The sequence below is a fragment of the Haliotis rubra genome, unplaced genomic scaffold (assembly GCF_003918875.1).
Source record: "Haliotis rubra isolate DU_JTF1 unplaced genomic scaffold, ASM391887v1 Scf38, whole genome shotgun sequence".
NCBI lineage: Eukaryota > Metazoa > Mollusca > Gastropoda > Lepetellida > Haliotidae > Haliotis > Haliotis rubra.
The window spans coordinates 2167401-2189894 of NW_025767057.1; the positions used below are offsets into that span (position 1 = coordinate 2167401).

Below are 22494 nucleotides of genomic sequence, written 5' to 3' on the forward strand. Positions count from 1 at the left end.
TGGAGAGGCTTTTGCTCCCACAAAGGTCGCTGAAGTTGTTGTTAAATGAAGTGAAAGAGTGTCGAACCTCTCTTGACCGGTAACGATCACACTTCAATCTCCCAGATCTAAGCCGCCATTACCTTTTGGGGGAGGGGTCTCTCTTAGTGCCTCCAGTTGTCGATGAGTGCGTTTACACCTCTGTCACACTGGATGGTTCGTCTGGCTCATCTGTTCCTTTGGCACGGCAAGGCCGCTCCAGGCGAACGCTCAGGCGTTGAGATCCACGTATCGCTCCTTCGAGGAGCAGTACCGGAATGCAGCTCAAAAGTTCAGAGTGGTGATCCATTCTGCCTATCTCTCAGCCTTACAGGGAGAGTTGGCAGATCAAAGCCGGAACGTTCACAATTCGTCGTCCTTTGGCTAGGGATAGCTTATGAAGCTGCACTGGTCAGATGATGGCCTTGGTCATGGGCCTGCGCGCGTGTGTGGTTGGCGGTAGTGTGTGCCAAGGTCTTAGCGTTGCTAGACAAGGCAGCCATCGAGGTGGTTCCAGACGGTCAAGAAAACAAGGGATTTTACTCCACGTATTTCATAGTGACCAAGACGGACGGAGGGTTCAGACCCATTCTCTACCTAAGGGGTCTAAACAAACTCATTCAGGTGCTGTCTTTCCGGATGGAGACACTGCGCTCAGTGATCTCATCCGTCGAGGCAGGGGATTGGCTCACGTCAATAGACCTCAAAGAAGCATACCCGCATGTTCCGATGCACCCTGAGTTCAAGAAGTACCTCCGGTTCTCCTTTGACGGGCAGTGCTGCCAGTTTCGTGTGCTCCCCTTCGGCATCTCCACGGCGCCATGAGTGTTCACCAAACTTATGTTGATTCCAGCTCAGCTAGCCAGGTTGCAGGGTCGGGTTTGTCATCCATACCTCAACGACTGGCTTCTCAGGGCATTAGGCCAGCACTTAAGCCCAGATACCACTCACTCAGTGATGGATATCCTTGTCAGGCTGGGCTGGATCATCAATCTTGTTCAGAAATCAGAACTTGTTCCAGCGCAGGATCAGGTTTTCTTGGGGGCGAGGTTCAATACCGACAGAGGTATTGTTTCACTGTCGCAAGACTGTATCACCAAGTCCAGAGGACTGTGTCACAGTTTCTCGAGTCCCCCAGGGCCTCTGATCGAACATAGCTCCAGTTTCTAGGCAACATGGCAGCGATGGTGGACGTGGTTTGGCATGCGCGGTTGAGGATGAGACCCATACAGCAAGTTCTGGCTCAGCTGTGGTCCCATTCAGAAAGCTCAGAAAGCTCAGATGGTCAGGAACTTTTCGATGCCCACGATTTCTAGAGTTGGTTAATTCCTCATCTACGGTGGTGGACAGACGTCATGAACTTATACCCCTGGAGTCCCCCATGCCAACGCTGTCGATTCCTCATCTACGGTGGTGGACAGACGTCAAGAACTTATACCCCTGGAGTCCCCGATGCCAACGCTCTCGATTCAGATAGACGCATCCCTCACAGGACGCAACCAGAACGGGTGTTCTGGGAGACCAGTCAGTCTCAGACCTATAGTCGGAGACCGAGTCCAGTCTGCTCATCAATTTGCTAGAATTTAGAGCAGTCCGATTGGTGTTCGAGAGCTTTGTGGAGCATGTTTGAGGACAGGTGGTTTGTCTAGAGATGGACAACCAGATGGCCATGACCTATATCCTAAAGCAAGGTGGCACGGTGTCTCTGTCCCTCCTGCGGGAGGTGTGGCCACATCAGGGTGATGCCCGTTTATCTCCCAGGGACAGACAACGTTCGAGTAGATGCTCTCTCGATGTATTCTAGCCCCTCACAAATGGATGTTAGATCAGGGGATATTCGAGGTTATCTCCCAGTTGTACAGGTTGTTCCAAGTAGATCTGTTTGCCTCTGGGGCAGATAAGTGTATTGAACCAGATAACAGTGTTTTGCTCTCGAGGTTCTGGATCTGAGGGCGATAGCCAACGATGCCTTCCATCTCGATTGGACGGTAAAGGTTCTGTGGGTGCTCCCATCAACACAGTTAATTCCCAAAGTCCTGTAGCAGCTATCCACCCAGCCAGCTCAACTACTTTTTGCACCTCTTTGGTCGGCTCAAAGCTGGTTCTAACGATTTGAGTGGTAATCATCAGGTTTCTGGTTCAGCCTCCTGTACTACTTTATACCCTTCGACCCGGAAAAACCACTATGTTCAGAATGGCGCTTCGGGTAGTTTACCCACCTGAATTCCAGGATTCAGTGGGTGGCTTGGCCACTGTCCGAATCGCCTAGAGGCATGTAAGGCGTCGGAATTCCTGCACCAGTTGCAGACACAATTCTGGCTTCGCGGAGGGATTTGACAAATTTCAGTATAAGGATAGATGGACCTGCTATGTTTATGGCTGAATTAGTTACATGTAACTAATTTTGTCCGACCCCTGTGCCCTGGCCCATCCTGCGTACTGAGGACATGTGATTGGGTAATTGTGATTTTCATCTATTTTTAGATTAGGGAATTCCACTTGTTTCACAGGGTTATGGTCACTAGACAGAATGCCACTCCCGGATTCTTGTCTGTAGGAGTCTGATTTATAAGTACCCCAAGGAGGATCTCTTATGAAAAAGAATCGAACAAACCTGTAGAGGTTGATGATTCATTGAAGAGAGTCCTCCTTGGGGTGGGGCCACCTGCCTCCCCACATTCTGTCTGATCACGTTCAGCATGGAAAGTGAGGTACGAGGAGAGCGCCTAAAATTACCTGTTTTTGGCGGACATGTCCATTCTGGGCCTGTCGGGCGTGGTCCAATAAGACAAAAACGTAGCTTTTTGTTTTGTAAATATTTTATTCAAACTATAGTTACAACTGTCGTAGGAATTTAAAATGGACATTTAAATGCTTATAAGTACCCCAAGGAGGAGTCTCTTCAAAGAATCATCAACCTCTACAGGTTTGTTCGAATTTATTGTTGCATTAGTTACTTAGTCTGGTAGTTCTAAATAAAACTGTTGACATGATGACATTGGTTTTTCAGAGCATTTGTACCCCAAAGTCAAGCTACAATGCATCTACCAGCCAAGATCGGTAACTAATTCAAAGTTTCATGACTTTTGTGTGTTTGTAGACAGATATATGCCCCAATACAACCACAAACAGTGTTTACAGATTAAAGGCCACATGCATCCAAAAAATCAAACATAATTAAAACAGAATTATCACTTATTCACGACATATAATATACATTGCTGATTATGAAAAAACATATAAACAAAATTATAAGCGTACAGTCGCAAATCAAAAGTGCAATATTTTGTACTTGGGTTTACTTCCCCTGAAAGAAAACACCTGGGATACCGAACCCAGTCAGAGCATATAAAAAGCTCGCGCCTGTGGAATATCAACAAAACATTAGAAAAATAGCTGACATCAAAGCCTTCAACGAGTATTCACCGTCAGCGAAGGTTTTCTGTCTTGAAATGTTGAACGCCTCACTGGTTGACACATAGCTGAGTAGATCTAGATCCTATCAAGGTTCTTTTATGTAATGAGTAGATTATTTACTATTTGTTTTGATTAGACTACTCCTGCTCATGACCTTATAATAGGGACATCCCGCTTCCAAGCTGCGCGAACCTATTTCACTGCACATTTGCTATCAGCGCAGCTGTTGAAACCAACAGTGAATCGATTGAACTCAGATTTTGGGGTTGGGTGGGGGGGTGTCATCGCGTTATTTTTCAACTTTATAAGTTGAATTTGCATTTTTGATGATTTGTATCTGTAAGTCCATACCGAAAGGTATCAGAATCTGCAAAGTTGTGTTTTACGTTGCATGTGACCTTTAAGTATGAATGCACTTGAATACCAACATCAACTCACACACTCATTTGTACAAGTATACTTAAGTACTCTTTATTCCATTTAGTAGTCAGTTGTGTCAGTGGATGACAACGGGCACACTGGACATGGGCTATATTCACAATCTTGGTGGAAGTACAGACAACTCTGAAATCTGATTTTTATGAGACTGTGCTGATAAACATTATAAATGAAGTTATGACATACAGCTGCACAGCCTACATGGGAACACTGGGTTAAAATTGTTTCCCAGTGGTCTGTTGTATACGACAACTTACTGGATCGAGTAGTCATATTCAGTGACTTCTTTGATAGCCTGTTAAAATAGCCTGAAGGCATGGGTGGTTGTTCTTGTCAGTCACCAGATTGTCTAGTCCAGGCTCAACTAAGTACAGATGATGTCATTTCTTTGCGTTTCCATTCATCAGGGGATTACACCGACTTCTACTCTTCAAGGTACCATGCATACAATGTCGGTGTAATGTTCCCGAGGACCAGAAAATGCGCTCATGCCTAACTGGTGAGTGTTTGTAAATGCTTACATGTTTGTTAATTCTATGATTAGTTGTAAAGATATAAGCCTTGTCTTATACACTTCATGTTACGTGATGTTGATCTTTGATACACGCATATTCAGGCTCATCATGTTGCCATTGGTTACAGGACACACCTTCCTGTTGGTTATCATGGCCGAGCCTCTTCCGTGGTTGTGTCAGGGACTCCCATCAGACGACCCAATGGTCAAACCAGGCCTGATGATTGTGAGTAGGCAAATAGTATATCTACCATTTACTCACCATTGCTCAGTATTTCACTGTTCTTAGAATGTTTTGATAACCAGGATCACCAGAAGATCACTTAAATTACATTTACAGTATGATGTTTGCCTATGACTTTTGAATATGAGAAACTTCTTACTGGTAAAGAATAATTCATTCACTATTCTGTTGGGGTAGTTGGAAATAACGATTTAACACCATGCAGGTATTATAGGGAGTGTGTCCAGCTTCGTAACTACACCCATACTTGCCACAAAAGGCGACTATGCTTGTCGTAAGAGGCGACTAACGGGATCGGGTGGTCAGGCTCGCTGACTTGGTTGACACATGTCATCGGTTCCCAATTGAGCAGATTGATGCTCATGCTGTTGAATATGAGAAACTTCTTACTGGTAAAGAATAATTCATTCACTATTCTGTTGGGGTAGTTGGATGTCCTGGCGGTTGAAGTGTTAGCCAATCACAACTAAAACCGGGGTTTGATTCCACAACATATGTCACGGGTCTGAACATAGGAGCCCACTCTTTGTCACCTGCTTTAGGATTGCTGAAAATTCTAAAAATTCAGAAAAGCCTTACTCACGTAATAACATTGTCTGTTACAATAATTATAAATATTTACAAATATTTCCGTGTAGAGAAGAATCCAAAGAAACAATTCAGCCCAGCTGATTTTTAACAAGTTACTGTTTCTGTGCACAGCTAAGCCGCCGGTGTTTGGACCATGTAAGCTGATGGACATCGAGCTGGAGATGGCCTTCTTTGTGGGTGGTCCATCCAACAAGCTAGGAGAACCAATCCCCATCAGCAGGACGGAGGATCACATCTTTGGGATGGTGGTCATGAATGACTGGAGTGGTGAGATAACATGTGGACACTCTAGCATGATACTTTTTAGTGCTAGTGTGAAAAACAAGGCATTCTGCATTCATAATGTATGATGGTTTCATAAGATTTTATCTATGAATACACAATGCCATTTAGAAAGTGGTCAAATGTAACCTATGGGACTCAACCCAACAAAAGTACTAGAATCTGTTCTTTACTAAGAAACTGTAATCCCAAATATGACGTATGTTATATAAGATTGTATCTGAACAACTTTGATTTATATCTTTGTATTTGCTCAGTATATTCCCATTCCAGAGTGAAGTCATGTCAATCTCATGGAGGAAGGCATGTAAGGAAACTTTTTGTTTAGATCTAAAATATTTAATGATATTCTCCTGTCTTCAGCTCGAGATATACAGAAGTGGGAGTATGTCCCCCTTGGGCCATTCCTTGGGAAGAACCATGGCACCAGCATCTCCCCATGGGTTGTCACCATGGATGCACTGGCGCCATTCCAGGTGCCCAATCAGACACAGGTACACAAACATTCAACATCATTTTCATGCATCATACATACACTGTTTTCGATATTTGAGCAATTCATCAATACTTAATCAATTTAGATTATTTTACATGAAGAAACAATCTGCATAGATTAGACTCTGAGGCGATGGGGTAGCCTAGTGGATAAAATGTTCACTTGTCACGCCGAAGACCCCGAGTTCGGTTCCAAACATGGGTACAATGTGTGAACAGTATGCGAAACAGCCACAGGCCCGCTAGCGGGTGGCTAGTAAAAATCCAGTCAGGCCAGTAAATCTCCACAGTCACTGGTCCAACTGGCTAGTGAGTGTTCATTGAGTCATTATATAATTATATCACTCTCTCCAACTTGTTATGTTATAACACACTTTTATATCATGCAAGATTATGGCCTGGTAAAAATGTTCATCGTATCAGCTGTATCGTATCAACCCGTGTCTACACTCAAATTTCGGACTAGTGAATTATTTTGTGGGCTAGTAACTTTCAGGCATAGCTATCCCATTTCTGATGTCCCCTGCTGTGATATTGCTGGAATATTGCTAAAAGCAGAGTAAACCCATACTCACTCACTTAGACTCTGCTTACTTTGTTTCTGGATTGGAGCTTTAGCACCATCTCTATGTCAAATCCAACTGTTGGTGCCTTTTATTACTTTTTGTCCCCCGCCGCAACGCAGATATATATGTAACTAACGCGAGAACACGGACTATATATTAAGCGGCGTCCGTACGTACGTACATACATATGTACCTCCAGATTCTTGTTAATGCGATATCTCATGAACTGTTGTACCCAATGTCTTCAAATTTGGTGACAGCATACATTGGGGGATTACCCAGACACCAGTTGATTTGGGTGACCTTGACCTTATCTTCAAGATCACCACGACACTTTGACCACTTTTCAAACTCTTGTTAACGCGATAACTCATAAAACATTGCACCGAACGTCTTCAGTTATGTTGACAGCCTACATTGGGTGATCATGCAGACACCAGTCATTTCAGGCATCATTTATGTGGACATAAAAAGAAGTAGTAAATGCGTTATAAATATTCCATTCTTCAGCGGCGGGGGACATTGCCATATCAGTGGCAAAGACTTGTATTCTGTCTTTTATCTTTTTCGTGTCAATGGAAGATGTAGGATATCAGAATATTAAAGTGAATGTGAAATTTGCTTCTGGATCAGAAAATCCCACAACAAATTCTTCATACAACTTAACACATATCTATCAGGTAGCAAAATGGTGCCTGTTGTATATTTTGTAATGCAGATATACATTCTGGGGCTTTTAATACAAACAAAGTGGACAAAGACCCAGTTGTTTCAGTTTGTGTCTGGAACATGGTGTTATATACAGAAAGCATGTCCTATGTTGCATCTGATTAGATAAACTTGCCAGAAGTGTCTTTCCAAAGTTGTAGGAAATATGGAATACTGGTTTTTGAACTAGCATGCTATGCTGTCAGACTGTGAAAGTAGCCTATGAGTCTATGGTGCATACATAATGATGTTTCAGGACCCGACTCCCCTGCCGTACCTTCAACACGAGGATCCCTTCTCCTTCAACATCAACCTGGAAGTCATGCTGAATTGTGAGATGATTGATTCCACTGCTAGGTTGACAGGATAGATACTACTGACGTTAAAGAATGCTTGCTTCCTTCATACCGTCTTGATAGATTGACTACAGTAATCTGAATGAAATGGGTGTTTTTATGGTTTTAGGCAGTTAGTAACTGTCTTTCTGTGAAATGCATTCATTATTCGTCATGCACATAAAGAACTATTTAAGATTACACAAAAATGTTGGTTTTATGTTTCTTTATTCCATACCATCGAGAAAATTGTGCATATGTGTGTTATATGTGCCTAAGCCTTGAACCATTCTAGGTATCACTTGGCTTCAAAGCTACCAGACAAACTTCTGCTTTATACGCTTGTCAAAATGTATGTGCTGTAAATGAAATGATAGATTATAAAATCTTCTTGTTTTCCAGGTGAAGGTTTACCCAAGCCTGCAACTGTGGCCCGCAGTAACTTCAAGGTACAATGGTTCATAATATACATTAGATAATGTTATTGGAGTCAGTAATGTGCAAAATAGGAGTATGCTTTTTCTTTGATTGGACACCACATCAAAGACAGATAGTAGTGATAAGAATTGGCACTTTCCAAATGTGCACATTGCCAAAAAAGCAATGGTTAGGTCCCCCTCTCCCCATGCTAGTCTCTTTATCGGGATTTAATGTCAGGATGGGTCCCCAGTTCCCCGTGCTAGTCTCCTTGTACCTATTCTAGGTCAGGTTAGGTTCCCAGCTCCCCATGCTAGTCTCCTAGTACCTATTCTAGGTCAGGTTAGGTTCCCAGCTCCCCGTGCTAGTCTCCTAGTACCTATTCTAGGTCAGGTTAGGTTCCCAGCAGTTCCCTAGTACCCATGCTAGGTCTCTCTAGTGCTAGACTCCTTGTACCTATTCTAGGTCAGGTTAGGTTCCCAGTTCCCCGTGCTAGTCTCCTAGTACCTATTCTAGGTCAGGTTAGGTTCCCAGCTCCCCATGCTAGACTCCTTGTACCTATTCTAGGTCAGGTTAGGTTCCCAGCTCCCCATGCTAGTCTCCTAGTACCTATTCTAGGTCAGGTTAGGTTCCCAGCTCCCCATGCTAGACTCCTTGTACCTATTCTAGGTCAGGTTAGGTTCCCAGCTCCCGTGCTAGTCTCCTTGTACCTATTCTAGGTCAGGTTAGGTTCCCAGCTCCCCATGCTAGTCTCCTAGTACCTATTCTAGGTCAGGTTAGGTTCCCAGCTCCCCATGCTAGACTCCTTGTACCTATTCTAGGTCAGGTTAGGTTCCCAGCTCCCCATGCTAGTCTCCTAGTACCTATTCTAGGTCAGGTTAGGTTCTCCCAGCTCCCCATGCTAGACTCCTTGTACCTATTCTAGGTCAGGTTAGGTTCCCAGCTCCCCATGCTAGTCTCCTTGTACCTATTCTAGGTCAGGTTAGGTTCCCAGCTCCCCATGCTAGTCTCCTAGTACCTATTCTAGGTCAGGTTAGGTTCCCAGCTCCCCATGCTAGACTCCTTGTACCTATTCTAGGTCAGGTTAGGTTCCCAGTTCCCATGCTAGTCTCCTTGTACCTATTCTAGGTCAGGTTAGGTTCCCAGCTCCCCATGCTAGTCTCCTTGTACCTATTCTAGGTCAGGTTAGGTTCCCAGCTCCCCATGCTAGTCTCTCCTTGTACCTATTCTAGGTCAGGTTAGGTTCCCAGCTCCCCTGCTAGTCTCCCTTGTACCTATTCTAGGTCAGGTTAGGTTCCCAGCTCCCCATGCTAGACTCCTTGTACCTATTCTAGGTCAGGTTAGGGTTCCCAGCTCCCATGCTAGTCTCCTAGTACCTATTCTAGGTCAGGTTAGGTTCCCAGTTCCCATGCTAGTCTCTCCTTGTACCTATTCTAGGTCAGGTTAGGTTCCCAGTTCCCCTGCTAGACTCCTAGTACCTATTCTAGGTCAGGTTAGGTTCCCAGCTCCCATGCTAGTCTCCTTGTACCTATTCTAGGTCAGGTTAGGTTCCCAGCTCCCCATGCTAGACTCCTAGTACCTATTCTAGGTCAGGTTAGGTTCCCAGCTCCCCATGCTAGACTCCTTGTACCTATTCTAGGTCAGGTTAGGTTCCCAGCTCCCCATGCTAGACTCCTTGTACCTATTCTAGGTCAGGTTAGGTTCCCAGCTCCCCATGCTAGACTCCTTGTAGTACCTATTCTAGGTCAGGTTAGGTTCCCAGCTCCCCATGCTAGTCTCCTTGTACCTATTCTAGGTCAGGTTAGGTTCCCAGCTCCCCATGCTAGACTCCTTGTACCTATTCTAGGTCAGGTTAGGTTCCCAGCTCCCCATGCTAGTCTCCTTGTACCTATTCTAGGTCAGGTTAGGTTCCCAGCTCCCCATGCTAGTCTCCTAGTACCTATTCTAGGTCAGGTTAGGTTCCCAGCTCCCCATGCTAGACTCCTTGTACCTATTCTAGGTCAGGTTAGGTTCCCAGCATAGTCTCCCTTGTATAGGTCTCCCAGAGTCTCCCTAGTACCTATTCTAGGTCAGGTTAGGTTCCCAGCTCCCCATGCTAGACTCCTTTGTACCTATTCTAGGTCAGGTTAGGTTCCCAGCTCCCCATGCTAGTCTCTTGTACCTATTCTAGGTCAGGTTAGGTTCCCAGCTCCCCATGCTAGACTCCTTGTACCTATTCTAGGTCAGGTTAGGTTCCCAGCTCCCCATGCTAGTCTCCTTGTACCTATTCTAGGTCAGGTTAGGTTCCCAGTTCCCCATAGGTACCTATTCTAGGTCAGGTTAGGTTCCCAGCTCCCCATGCTAGTCTCCTAGTACCTATTCTAGGTCAGGTTAGGTTCCCAGTTCCCCATGCTAGTCTCCTTGTACCTATTCTAGGTCAGGTTAGGTTCCCAGCTCCCCATGCTAGACTCCTAGTACCTATTCTAGGTCAGGTTAGGTTCCCAGCTCCCCCATGCTAGTCTCCTTGTACCTATTCTAGGTCAGGTTAGGTTCCCAGCTCCCCATGCTAGACTCCTTGTACCTATTCTAGGTCAGGTTAGGTTCCCAGCTCCCCATGCTAGACTCCTTGTACCTATTCTAGGTCAGGTTAGGTTCCCAGCTCCCATGCTAGTCAGGTTACTCCTAGTACCTATTCTAGGTCAGGTTAGGTTCCCAGCTCCCGTGCTAGTCTCCTTGTACCTATTCTAGGTCAGGTTAGGTTCCCAGCTCCCCAGTGCTAGACTCCTTGTACCTATTCTAGGTCAGGTTAGGTTCCCAGCTCCCCATGCTAGACTCCTTGTACCTATTCTAGGTCAGGTTAGGTTCCCAGCTCCCCATGCTAGACTCCTTGTACCTATTCTAGGTCAGGTTAGGTTCCCAGCTCGTGCATGCTAGACTCCTAGTACCTATTCTAGGTCAGGTTAGGTTCCCAGCTCCCCATGCTAGACTCCTTGTACCTATTCTAGGTCAGGTTAGGTTCCCAGCTCCCCATGCTAGACTCCTAGTACCTATTCTAGGTCAGGTTAGGTTCCCAGCTCCCATGCTAGTCTCCTTGTACCTATTCTAGGTCAGGTTAGGTTCCCAGCTCCCCTGCTAGACTCCTAGTACCTATTCTAGGTCAGGTTAGGTTCCCAGCTCCCTATTCTAGGTCTGCTAGACTCCTTGTACCTATTCTAGGTCAGGTTAGGTTCCCAGCTCCCATGCTAGTCTCCTAGTACCTACCTCCTAGTCTCCCTATTCTAGGTCAGGTTAGGTTCCCAGCTCCCCACGTGCTAGACTCCTTGTACCTATTCTAGGTCAGGTTAGGTTAGCTCCCCAGCTGTACCCCTAGGCTCCCAGCTCCCTGCTAGTCTCCTTTTGTACCTATTCTAGGTCAGGTTGGGTTCCCAGCTCCCCATGCTAGACTCCTTGTACCTATTCTAGGTCAGGTTAGGGTTCCCAGCTCCCATGCAGCAGACTCCTTGTACCTATTCAAGGTCAGGTTAGGTTCCCAGCTCCCCATGCTAGTCTCCTTGTACCTATTCTAGGTCAGGTTAGGTTCCCAGCTCCCCATGCTAGACTCCTTGTACCTATTCTAGGTCAGGTTAGGTTCCCAGCTCCCTAGACTCCTTGTACCTATTCTAGGTCAGGTTGCTAGTCTCCTTGTACCTATTCTAGGTCAGGTTAGGTTCCCAGCTCCCATGCTAGTCTCCTAGTACCTATTCTAGGTCAGGTTAGGTTCCCAGCTCCCATGCTAGACTCCTTGTGCTAGTTAGGTTCCAGTTCCCCTGCTTTTGTCTCCTTGTACCTATTCTAGGTCAGGTTAGGTTCCCAGTTCCCCATGCTAGTCTCCCTTGTACCTATCTCTAGTCAGTCAGGTTAGGTTACCCTAGGTCTCCCCATGCTAGTCTCCTTGTACCTATTCTAGGTCAGGTTAGGTTCCCAGCTCCCCATGCTAGTCTCCTAGTACCTATTCTAGGTCAGGTTAGGTTCCCAGTTCCCCATGCTAGTCTCCTTGTACCTATTCTAGGTCAGGTTAGGTTCCCAGCTCCCATGCTAAGAGACTCCTAGTACCTATTCTAGGTCAGGTTAGGTTCCAGCCCAGCTCCCTATTCTAGGTCAGGTTAGGTTCCCAGCTCCCCATGCTAGACTCCTTGTACCTATTCTAGGTCAGGTTAGGTTCCCAGCTCCCATGCTAGACTCCTTGTACCTATTCTAGGTCAGGTTAGGTTCCCAGCTCCCATGCTAGTCTCCTTGTACCTATTCTAGGTCAGGTTAGGTTCCCAGCTCCCCATGCTAGACTCCTTGTACCTATTCTAGGTCAGGTTAGGTTCCCAGCTCCCCGTGCTAGAGTCTCCTTGTACCTATTCTAGGTCAGGTTAGGTTCCCAGTTCCCTGCTAGTCTCCTACCTATTCTAGGTCAGGTTAGGTTGCTATGACTCCTAGTACCTATTCTAGGTCAGGTTAGGTTCCCAGCTCCCCATGCTAGACTCCTAGTACCTATTCTAGGTCAGGTTAGGTTCCCAGCTCCCCATGCTAGACTCCCTTGTACCTATTCTAGGTCAGGTTAGGTTCCCAGCTCCCCATGCTAGACTCCTTGTACCTATTCTAGGTCAGGTTAGGTTCCCAGCTCCCCCGTGCTAGTCTCCTTGTACCTATTCTAGGTCAGGTTAGGTTCCCAGCTCCCCCCATGCTAGACTCCTTGTACCTATTCTAGGTCAGGTTAGGTTCCCAGCTCCCATGCTAGACTCCTTGTACCTATTCTAGGTCAGGTTAGGTTCCCAGCTCCCCCATGCTAGTCTCCTAGTACCTATTCTAGGTCAGGTTAGGTTCCCAGCTCCCCATGCTAGACTCCTTGTACCTATTCTAGGTCAGGTTAGGTTCCCAGCTCCCCATGCTAGACTCCTTGTACCTATTCTAGGTCAGGTTAGGTTCCCAGCTCCCCATGCTAGACTCCCTTGTACCTATTCTAGGTCAGGTTAGGTTCCCAGCTCCCATGCTAGACTCCTTGTACCTATTCTAGGTCAGGTTAGGTTCCCAGCTCCCCCATGCTAGTCTCCTAGTACCTATTCTAGGTCAGGTTAGGTTCCCAGCTCCCCATGCTAGACTCCTTGTACCTATTCTAGGTCAGGTTAGGTTCCCAGTTCCCGTGCTAGACTCCTAGTACCTATTCTAGGTCAGGTTAGGTTCCCAGCTCCCATGCTAGTCTCCTTGTACCTATTCTAGGTCAGGTTAGGTTCCCAGCTCCCCATGCTAGACTCCTTGTACCTATTCTAGGTCAGGTTAGGTTCCCAGTTCCCCATGCTAGACTCCTTGTACCTATTCTAGGTCAGGTTAGGTTCCCAGCTCCCCGTGCTAGTCTCCTTGTACCTATTCTAGGTCAGGTTAGGGTCCCCAGCTCCCCATGCTAGTCTCCTAGTACCTATTCTAGGTCAGGTTAGGTTCCCAGCTTCCTGTGCTAGTCTCCTTGTACCTATTCTAGGTCAGGTTAGGTTCCCAGCTCCCCGTGCTAGTCTCCTTGTACCTATTCTAGGTCAGGTTAGGTTCCCAGCTCCCCATGCTAGTCTCCTAGTACCTATTCTAGGTCAGGTTAGGTTCCCAGCTCCCATGCTAGTCTCCTTGTACCTATTCTAGGTCAGGTTAGGTTTCAGTTCCCAGCTAGTCTCCCTAGTACCTATTCTAGGTCTAGGTTCCCAGCTCCCCATGCTAGACTCCTTGTACCTATTCTAGGTCAGGTTAGGTTCCCAGCTCCCCATGCTAGACTCCTAGTACCTATTCTAGGTCAGGTTAGGTTCCCAGCTCCCCATGCTAGTCTCCTTGTACCTATTCTAGGTCAGGTTAGGTTCCCAGCTCCCCGTGCTAGTCTCCTTGTACCTATTCTAGGTCAGGTTAGGTTCCCAGCTCCCCGTGCTAGACTCCTTAGTACCTATTCTAGGTCAGGTTAGGTTCCCAGCTCCCCATGCTAGACTCCTTGTACCTATTCTAGGTCAGGTTAGGTTCCCAGCTCCCCATGCTAGTCTCCTAGTACCTATTCTAGGTCAGGTTAGGTTCCCAGCTCCCCAGGTACCTATTCTAGGTCAGGGTTAGGTTCCCAGCTCCCGTGCTAGACTCCTTGTACCTATTCTAGGTCAGGTTAGGTTCCCAGCTCCCCGTGCTAGTCTCCTTGTACCTATTCTAGGTCAGGTTAGGTTCCCAGCTCCCCATGCTAGTCTCCTAGTACCTATTCTAGGTCAGGTTAGGTTCCCAGCTCCCCATGCTAGACTCCTTGTACCTATTCTAGGTCAGGTTAGGTTCCCAGCTCCCCGTGCTAGACTCCTTGTACCTATTCTAGGTCAGGTTAGGTTCCCAGCTCCCCGTGCTAGTCTCCTTGTACCTATTCTAGGTCAGGTTAGGTTCCCAGCTCCCCATGCTAGACTCCTTGTACCTATTCTAGGTCAGGTTAGGTTCCCAGCTCCCCATGCTAGACTCCTTGTACCTATTCTAGGTCAGGTTAGGTTCCCAGCTCCCCATGCTAGTCTCCTTGTACCTATTCTAGGTCAGGTTAGGTTCCCAGTTCCCCGTGCTAGTCTCCTAGTACCTATTCTAGGTCAGGTTAGGTTCCCAGCTCCCCATGCTAGACTCCTTGTACCTATTCTAGGTCAGGTTAGGTTCCCAGTTCCCCGTGCTAGTCTCCTTGTACCTATTCTAGGTCAGGTTAGGTTCCCAGCTCCCCGTGCTAGTCTCCTTGTACCTATTCTAGGTCAGGTTAGGTTCCCAGCTCCCCATGCTAGTCTCCTTGTACCTATTCTAGGTCAGTTTAGGTTCCCAGTTCCCCCATGCTAGTCTCCTTGTACCTATTCTAGGTCAGGTTAGGTTCCCAGCTCCCCGTGCTAGTCTCCTAGTACCTATTCTAGGTCAGGTTAGGTTCCCAGTTCCCCGTGCTAGTCTCCTTGTACCTATTCTAGGTCAGGTTAGGTTCCCAGTTCCCCGTGCTAGACTCCTAGTACCTATTCTAGGTCAGGTTAGGTTCCCAGCTCCCCGTGCTAGTCTCCTTGTACCTATTCTAGGTCAGGTTAGGTTCCCAGCTCCCCATGCTAGACTCCTTGTACCTATTCTAGGTCAGGTTAGGTTCCCAGTTCCCCGTGCTAGACTCCTTGTACCTATTCTAGGTCAGGTTAGGTTCCCAGCTCCCCGTGCTAGTCTCCTTGTACCTATTCTAGGTCAGGTTAGGTCCCCAGCTCCCCATGCTAGTCTCCTAGTACCTATTCTAGGTCAGGTTAGGTTCCCAGCTCCCCGTGCTAGTCTCCTTGTACCTATTCTAGGTCAGGTTAGGTTCCCAGTTCCCCGTGCTAGTCTCCTAGTACCTATTCTAGGTCAGGTTAGGTTCCCAGCTCCCCATGCTAGACTCCTTGTACCTATTCTAGGTCAGGTTAGGTTCCCAGCTCCCCATGCTAGACTCCTAGTACCTATTCTAGGTCAGGTTAGGTTCCCAGCTCCCCATGCTAGTCTCCTGTACCTATTCTAGGTCAGGTTAGGTTCCCAGCTCCCCTGCTAGACTCCTTGTACCTATTCTAGGTCAGGTTAGGTTCCCAGCTCCCTGCTAGTCTCCCTTGTACCTATTCTAGGTCAGGTTAGGTTCCCAGCTCCCCATGCTAGACTCCTAGTACCTATTCTAGGTCAGGTTAGGTTCCCAGCTCCCCATGCTAGACTCCTAGTACCTATTCTAGGTCAGGTTAGGTTCCCAGCTCCCCATGCTAGTCTCCTAGTACCTATTCTAGGTCAGGTTAGGTTCCCAGCTCCCCATGCTAGTCTCCTTGTACCTATTCTAGGTCAGGTTAGGTTCCCAGCTCCCCATGCTAGACTCCTTGTACCTATTCTAGGTCAGGTTAGGTTCCCAGCTCCCCGTGCTAGTCTCCTTGTACCTATTCTAGGTCAGGTTAGGTTCCCAGCTCCCCATGCTAGACTCCTTGTACCTATTCTAGGTCAGGTTAGGTTCCCAGCTCCCCATGCTAGTCTCCTTGTACCTATTCTAGGTCAGGTTAGGTTCCCAGCTCCCCCATGCTAGTCTCCTTGTACCTATTCTAGGTCAGGTTAGGTTCCCAGCTCCCCATGCTAGACTCCTTGTACCTATTCTAGGTCAGGTTAGGTTCCCAGCTCCCCATGCTAGACTCCTTGTACCTATTCTAGGTCAGGTTAGGTTCCCAGCTCCCCATGCTAGACTCCTTGTACCTATTCTAGGTCAGGTTAGGTTCCCAGTTCCCCATGCTAGTCTCCTTGTACCTATTCTAGGTCAGGTTAGGTTCCCAGTTCCCTGCTAGTCTCCCTAGTACCTATTCTAGGTCAGGTTAGGTTCCCAGTTCCCTGTGCTAGTCTCCTTGTACCTATTCTAGGTCAGGTTAGGGTTCCCAGTTCCCTCCGATGCTAGTCTCTAGTACCTATTCTAGGTCAGGTTAGGTTCCCAGCTCCCCATGCTAGACTCCTTGTACCTATTCTAGGTCAGGTTAGGTTCCCAGTTCCCCGTGCTAGACTCCTAGTACCTATTCTAGGTCAGGTTAGGTTCCCAGCTCCCCATGCTAGACTCCTTGTACCTATTCTAGGTCAGGTTAGGTTCCCAGTTCCCCATGCTAGACTCCTAGTACCTATTCTAGGTCAGGTTAGGTTCCCAGCTCCCCATGCTAGACTCCTTGTACCTATTCTAGGTCAGGTTAGGTTCCCAGCTCCCCATGCTAGTTTCCCTATAGGAATTCCAGGTCAGGTTAGGTACCCAACTCATGGACTGTTATGTCCTCCTATCATTGCATGGATTGCACTTTCTTTCAAGGAATATGTGCTTGCCTCAGATTTTATTATCAAAACAGATTACACGGATATAGCTAGAACTGGCAACATTGACTCGCTCCTGTTCATACGCTCTTGAATGGTGTGTTTCAGTATGTGTACTGGTCAATGAAGCAGCAGCTTGCTCACCACACCGTCACTGGCTGCAACGTTAACGCAGGCGACCTCATGGCCTCTGGGACCATCAGTGGCGAGGTCAGTTTACTGATTCATCTCCTTTCTACCCATGGGAAGATACCAGGGCAAATTATGCAGTAATGCTCCAAAGCTGTGTATCTAATGTGTCATTGGCATCTTAACGTTTCTAAAAGTGTTCGCCAGAAAGGTTTGAACTGTGAGGTTTCTTGATGACTTAAACAAAATGACCAGAAGCAAGAATTTGATGGTTATTGTTAATGTTTAGCTGCAGTGATGTAGTTTAGTAGAACAGAAAACAGGATATTTTGACATCAGTTGGGTGTTCTTGATAACAGAATCATTTTTAAAATCAATTGATTATTTCAAAAGTATCATCCTTCCTTTTTGATAGTGAAGTAGGTTTTTGTCATGATTATATATGTCCCATTTGTTTGCCTCTAGACTCCAGACACATATGGAAGTTTCCTAGAGTTATGCTGGAAGGGGACAAAGCCTGTGGATTTGGGCAACGGAATAACACGCAAGTTCTTGCAGGATGGAGATGAAGCTATTCTCACAGGTACATACTACCACTGCCTGGCTCAAATCACAAACCTGGTCTTTCAAAGCCAGGGTGCTAGTGGTTGGTCCCTGGCTGAAAGAATCCCCACATGGGTACAATTGTGAAGCCCATTTCTGGTCCACTGCCTGTTGCTAGCAAAGCGGCATAAAACCAAACACAAACCTGGTCTTTCAACCAGGGTGCATTGGTCCAAGTTTTGTCAGTTCTCCACTGCCTGGCTCAAATCACAAACCTGGTCTTTCAACCAGGGTGCATTGGTCCAAGTTTTGTCAGTTCTCCAGTGTCAAAAGGGACCGTTCATAATTTATGGCTAGGGGGATGATGATTTTATTCATTTGTTTGTTTTGTGTGTGTGCTCTTGTGTGTATGCGTGCGCGCGTAGAAATGTGCGTGAGATAGAGCACCATTTTGTCCTGGGGGGTCAGCAATCTTGTACACATGCACTAGTGGGGTTAGCAATTTTGTACATACAAAGATTTAAAAAAAATGGGGGGGGTGTCATTGATTTTGTACATGACATGCAGTCCCTAATATATATTTTAATATTGGCTTTTGATAGTTGGAGTGCTATTTGGTGTTATCCCTGAATTGACTAGGTACCTAACTACGAACTTTAAGTTGTAACTAATGTGATAGAGGTCAGACTCAGATCTGGCTGGTGGAGTCAGTTTCAAAATGTTGGGATATCTGGTTAGAATTGGTCCTCGGCTATATTGCTGGTCATAAGAAAAGGTATTGGATGTTCATCAGACTCCATGTCCATCGGACACAGATGATGTGGGTCATTGCTCACAATGTCACTGGACTGTCTGGTTGTTTACCAGATACCTTCAACTGTCTAACATGATGCATACAACAGAATGTCCACAACGTAGTTGTTAGCACTACACCAATACTTGTAATGTCCCCTCTGTCATTACCACTATACCTGTGCTTGTGATTGTCCTTAAGTGGTAAACATCTATGACAAGCAACAGTTCAGGCATCACTGATATATTAGCAGTGTTAAGAACCCCTCTACATTAATCGGGGCGGTCGGGTAGCCTAGTGGTTAAAGCGTTGGCTCGTCACGCCAAAGACCCGGGTTCAAATCCACACATGGGTACAATGTGTGAAGCCCATTTCTGGTGTCCCCCGCCGTGATGTTGCTGGAATATTGCTAAGAGCGGCGTAAAACCAAACTCAGTCTGTCAGTCTACATTTATCACCTTTTTTTACGGCAGCTTGAATAAAGATACCTAATCATGACAATTCTTTTCACTGTTTCCAGGTTACTGTGAAGGTGAAGGTTATCGTGTCGGGTTTGGAACCTGCACTGGAAAGGTTTTACCAGCTCTGCCGCTGTAGATCATGTCATTAAGCAGATGTCAACATCTCCTGGACCGACTCGCACAAAGAGGTCAAAGCGCTGAGACTAATGTCCAGGTTTTACTATAGATTGGCAATAGACTTGGTGCTAATACCACTTTGTGCAGGTGGGCTCTGGTTGTGTGTGCCGTTGTTATATGTGCCTTATTTCAATGATCTGACTACTGAATGAAGCTTCCCTCAGGATTATTAGTACATGTACTAACACTGTATATGTATATACCTGTCTGTATAAGTTAATCATGTAGTAACACTAATAGACTGACAGAACATTCCAGGGTAGAAGAATATGGAGAGAATTTAGTTAATCTATCAAAAAAACATGTTTATGTTATTGAGTGACCTGCTTATTGTCCCCCACCGCAACGCGGAACGGAGGACTATGTATTCAGCGGCGTACGTACATCACGATTCTTGTTAACCCAATATCTCATGAACTGTTGTACCCAATGTCTTCAAATTTGGTGACGGCCCACATTGGGGATTACCCGGTACCCAGACACCAGTCGATTTGGGTGACTTATCTCAAAAACAAGTATTTACAATGCCTGTGATGCAACAAACCTTGTTATAATGTAGCGTTGGGAAACACTGCTGTTTGAAAATATATGATGTCCGAAAACATATAATCCAACAATAGGGCCTCCGTGACTGCTATTTCAATCCAATTTGATGTTTTCAGCAAGGAAAAAGCTTATATCATGCATAAAGATATGTGTCTACCAATGTCATGTCTTCCCAGACAAATTCGCAGTTACATTATTCCTTAGTAACAGATATTTTATTCTGTAAGTATTATTGAGGTGTTATGTTACTGTTTATGTTGCAGTAACCAGTAGATATAAGCCATACTCAATTTAGTACTTGCTACAAACAGAAAAACAATAACACTTTTGTAGAATTGTTGTGTTTTAGTCCAAACTACAGTATTAAGTTACAGATGTATGGAAGGTGAAGGTGAAGCACATCATCCATCAAGTATAAGGGTATATGCTAACTTGAATGCACTTTCAGACTGCTTGAGCTGTGGAAGAGCTCTGAAGAATTGTGGCATTTTACATATCTTGCATTGTGATAGATCTGGAGGATCTGAAAAAAATTGTCTGTTTTATGCAAATCCCATACGAAATAAATACAGGCATATTTATATGGATATTCCATAGGACTTTATATTTGAGATGACAAATATTTTTTAGTACAACCTGTTTCTGTCAGTTTATGATGATGGTATTTGGTGTATACTTTTTATTGGTGATTTGAAAAACATGTTAACAGAAGTAAACAAAGAGCCTTTCTACTCATACATACAGTGCCACGGTTTCGATGCATGAAAGTGAGAATGTCTATATGTGTGATTAGTAATAGGGAGGGCAGGCTAATTTTGTAACAGTTGTGACAAATGTATCATAGGAAATTAGGTGTTAAAAGTATGTCCATCTTACAGCCCTGCCATGGTTGGGAGTTAATACACACCATGTAATGTGTGTAGTTAAGTTTGAGTGCTGTTTAACTCCCACACTCAGCAGTATACTACAGCAGTTTAGAGTAAATGACATCACCCTTACCATATGTTAGAGATCTGATTGGTTCATGGATAAAATACTATGTATCCTGCCTGGGAGGGGGATAAGGTTCTGAGTGGGAGGATAAGTATGCCATACCCCGCTACAAATGGGTGGTGGGTTAGCCAAGGGGTTCAAGTGTTCACTCATCACGCCAAAGACCCGGGTTCGATTCTGTACATGGGTACAATGTGAAACCCATTTCTGGTGTCTCCCATTCACAGCAGTGCATTGTTTACCTCATTGTTGCAGTCAATTGAATATTTTTGTAACTGACATCATAGCAGAATTTTTTTCTCGTCATTTGGCAATGACATTTTTAAGGCAGCAGTCATGATCAGTGATTTACTGAAAGGGAACACTTAATGATTAAGAAATAATTGGTTGGTAAAATTCTTGCATAAATGGTGATCATTAAGAGCAAAGTTGAATGGGATTTCACAGGGTTTTAATCTGCTTGAGATCGATGGCTTTGGAGTTTAGCAGTGTGTGATTATATGGCTTTTGGTGCTTTGTTGTAGGTAGGCATTGTTATGTTATGTTTGTTGTTGTTTTGAATGCACAGTGCACGCACAATCTTTTTACTTTATAGAGGTGTGAACATGTTACAAGATATATATTCTAGGTGAAAGAAGGTATTGAGTTTGTAGCATTGGTTGATCTGAATATTCATGTATTTACATACTTATGCATTCATTTATACATGTACATGTATTTTGAATTATGTTTGATCAATGAACCATCCATTCAAAATTTGATTTTCTGCTTTTTTAAAACACTTTTAGCTGTACAGGGTTTTCTTATCCTTCAGAAACAAAAAATATATTATGATTTGATATTACAGGAGATATATCTATGGCAATTATTCACATGGTAATTTATAATAATGTTATAAAGACATGTCATGCCAGTAATGTTTTCTTTCATAAGGCAGCTAAGCTATGATGAATGTCATTAGTGTATGGTTCTACCGCTGTTTCACAGGGGTGTGGTAAATGTGACTCAGTATAATGGAAATCTCAAATTTGATTGACAATCAGCCTTTAAAAGTTTTACAACATGTTTGAATCCAGTTTGATGGAACAGTGTTGTCTGAAAAACTGTTTAAATGCTTGAGATTAGTTAACCTGAATAGTAATAAAGTATTTCTGTATTGCTGAAAAGTAAAGTGTTTGTATTTTCTGAATTCTAGCATCAAAATTACACGTTAGGTTTCGAACTGAACACTAGGGAGATGACGGGCTAAATACAATATTCGTCAGTGTGGTACGAGTTACCTCCCTTATATTGAACCGTGAACCAGCAAGGCGAAATCTCATTTATGTTCGTAATAGTGGCGGAGAACACCAACGAATAGTACGCAGTAAATTTCAACTTTTAACGGTCAGTTTTCCGAGAAACAGCAAATTCCTAGCTAAGCCATCTCGATTTTTATTTATATATTTAACGTCATCGAAAATTGCTACAATAGCAGTACACATGCACTGGTATGGTTACATTCCGGGACCAGTGTCACAATATAGATGGTTGTTTTGTTTGCGGAGATTTCTAGGCCAACACATGGCACAGGCTTGCTGAGCGTGGCGAAAGGAAAATATATTTTCTAAACCGAAGAATATCAGGATGTTTTAGATGTCTGTTGGATAGGAGGTGTTACTTTGGCTTTCCTTGTCGGAGCTTTTGATAAATAAGTTAAAAACAATACTTCAGTTTCTTAAATGTTGTTCATGTAATCAGTGTAATCCCTAACCAACCAACACTGTCAAAGTGCGACCAAAAGAATCGTTTGCCAGTCCCGATGACATGTTTGAATAGGTGTCCTAACCCGGAATGTCTTCGTACTGTGTACATAGTTATTTCGAATGCAGATATGTTATTATTATTACATATTGGTTTGAAATAACCCTGTATGGTCCGATATAAAACTGACTGTAAATGCGTCAATTCAAAGCAAACAGTAACGGACCTTATACGGCTGCGTCCACTTCATAGCCGATTATGGAAACAGACGCTATACCCGCATAT

General features: G+C 45.0%; 1 protein-coding gene across 1 annotated transcript in view; it reads left to right on the forward strand.

Annotated features, from left to right (window-relative positions):
* LOC124286275 (fumarylacetoacetase-like) overlaps nucleotides 1-21632 on the forward strand; it is a 33941-nt gene extending 12309 nt beyond the window's left edge. Inside the window, 11 exon segments of the mRNA XM_046722633.1 lie at nucleotides 3029-3078; nucleotides 4281-4339; nucleotides 4341-4372; nucleotides 4516-4613; nucleotides 5334-5489; nucleotides 5868-5998; nucleotides 7530-7605; nucleotides 8011-8057; nucleotides 16933-17034; nucleotides 17419-17536; nucleotides 18810-21632. Of these exon segments, the coding sequence (XP_046578589.1) occupies nucleotides 3029-3078; nucleotides 4281-4339; nucleotides 4341-4372; nucleotides 4516-4613; nucleotides 5334-5489; nucleotides 5868-5998; nucleotides 7530-7605; nucleotides 8011-8057; nucleotides 16933-17034; nucleotides 17419-17536; nucleotides 18810-18886 (946 nt within the window). The 3' untranslated portion in view covers nucleotides 18887-21632.
* Nucleotides 21633-22494: the final 862 nt, after the last annotated feature.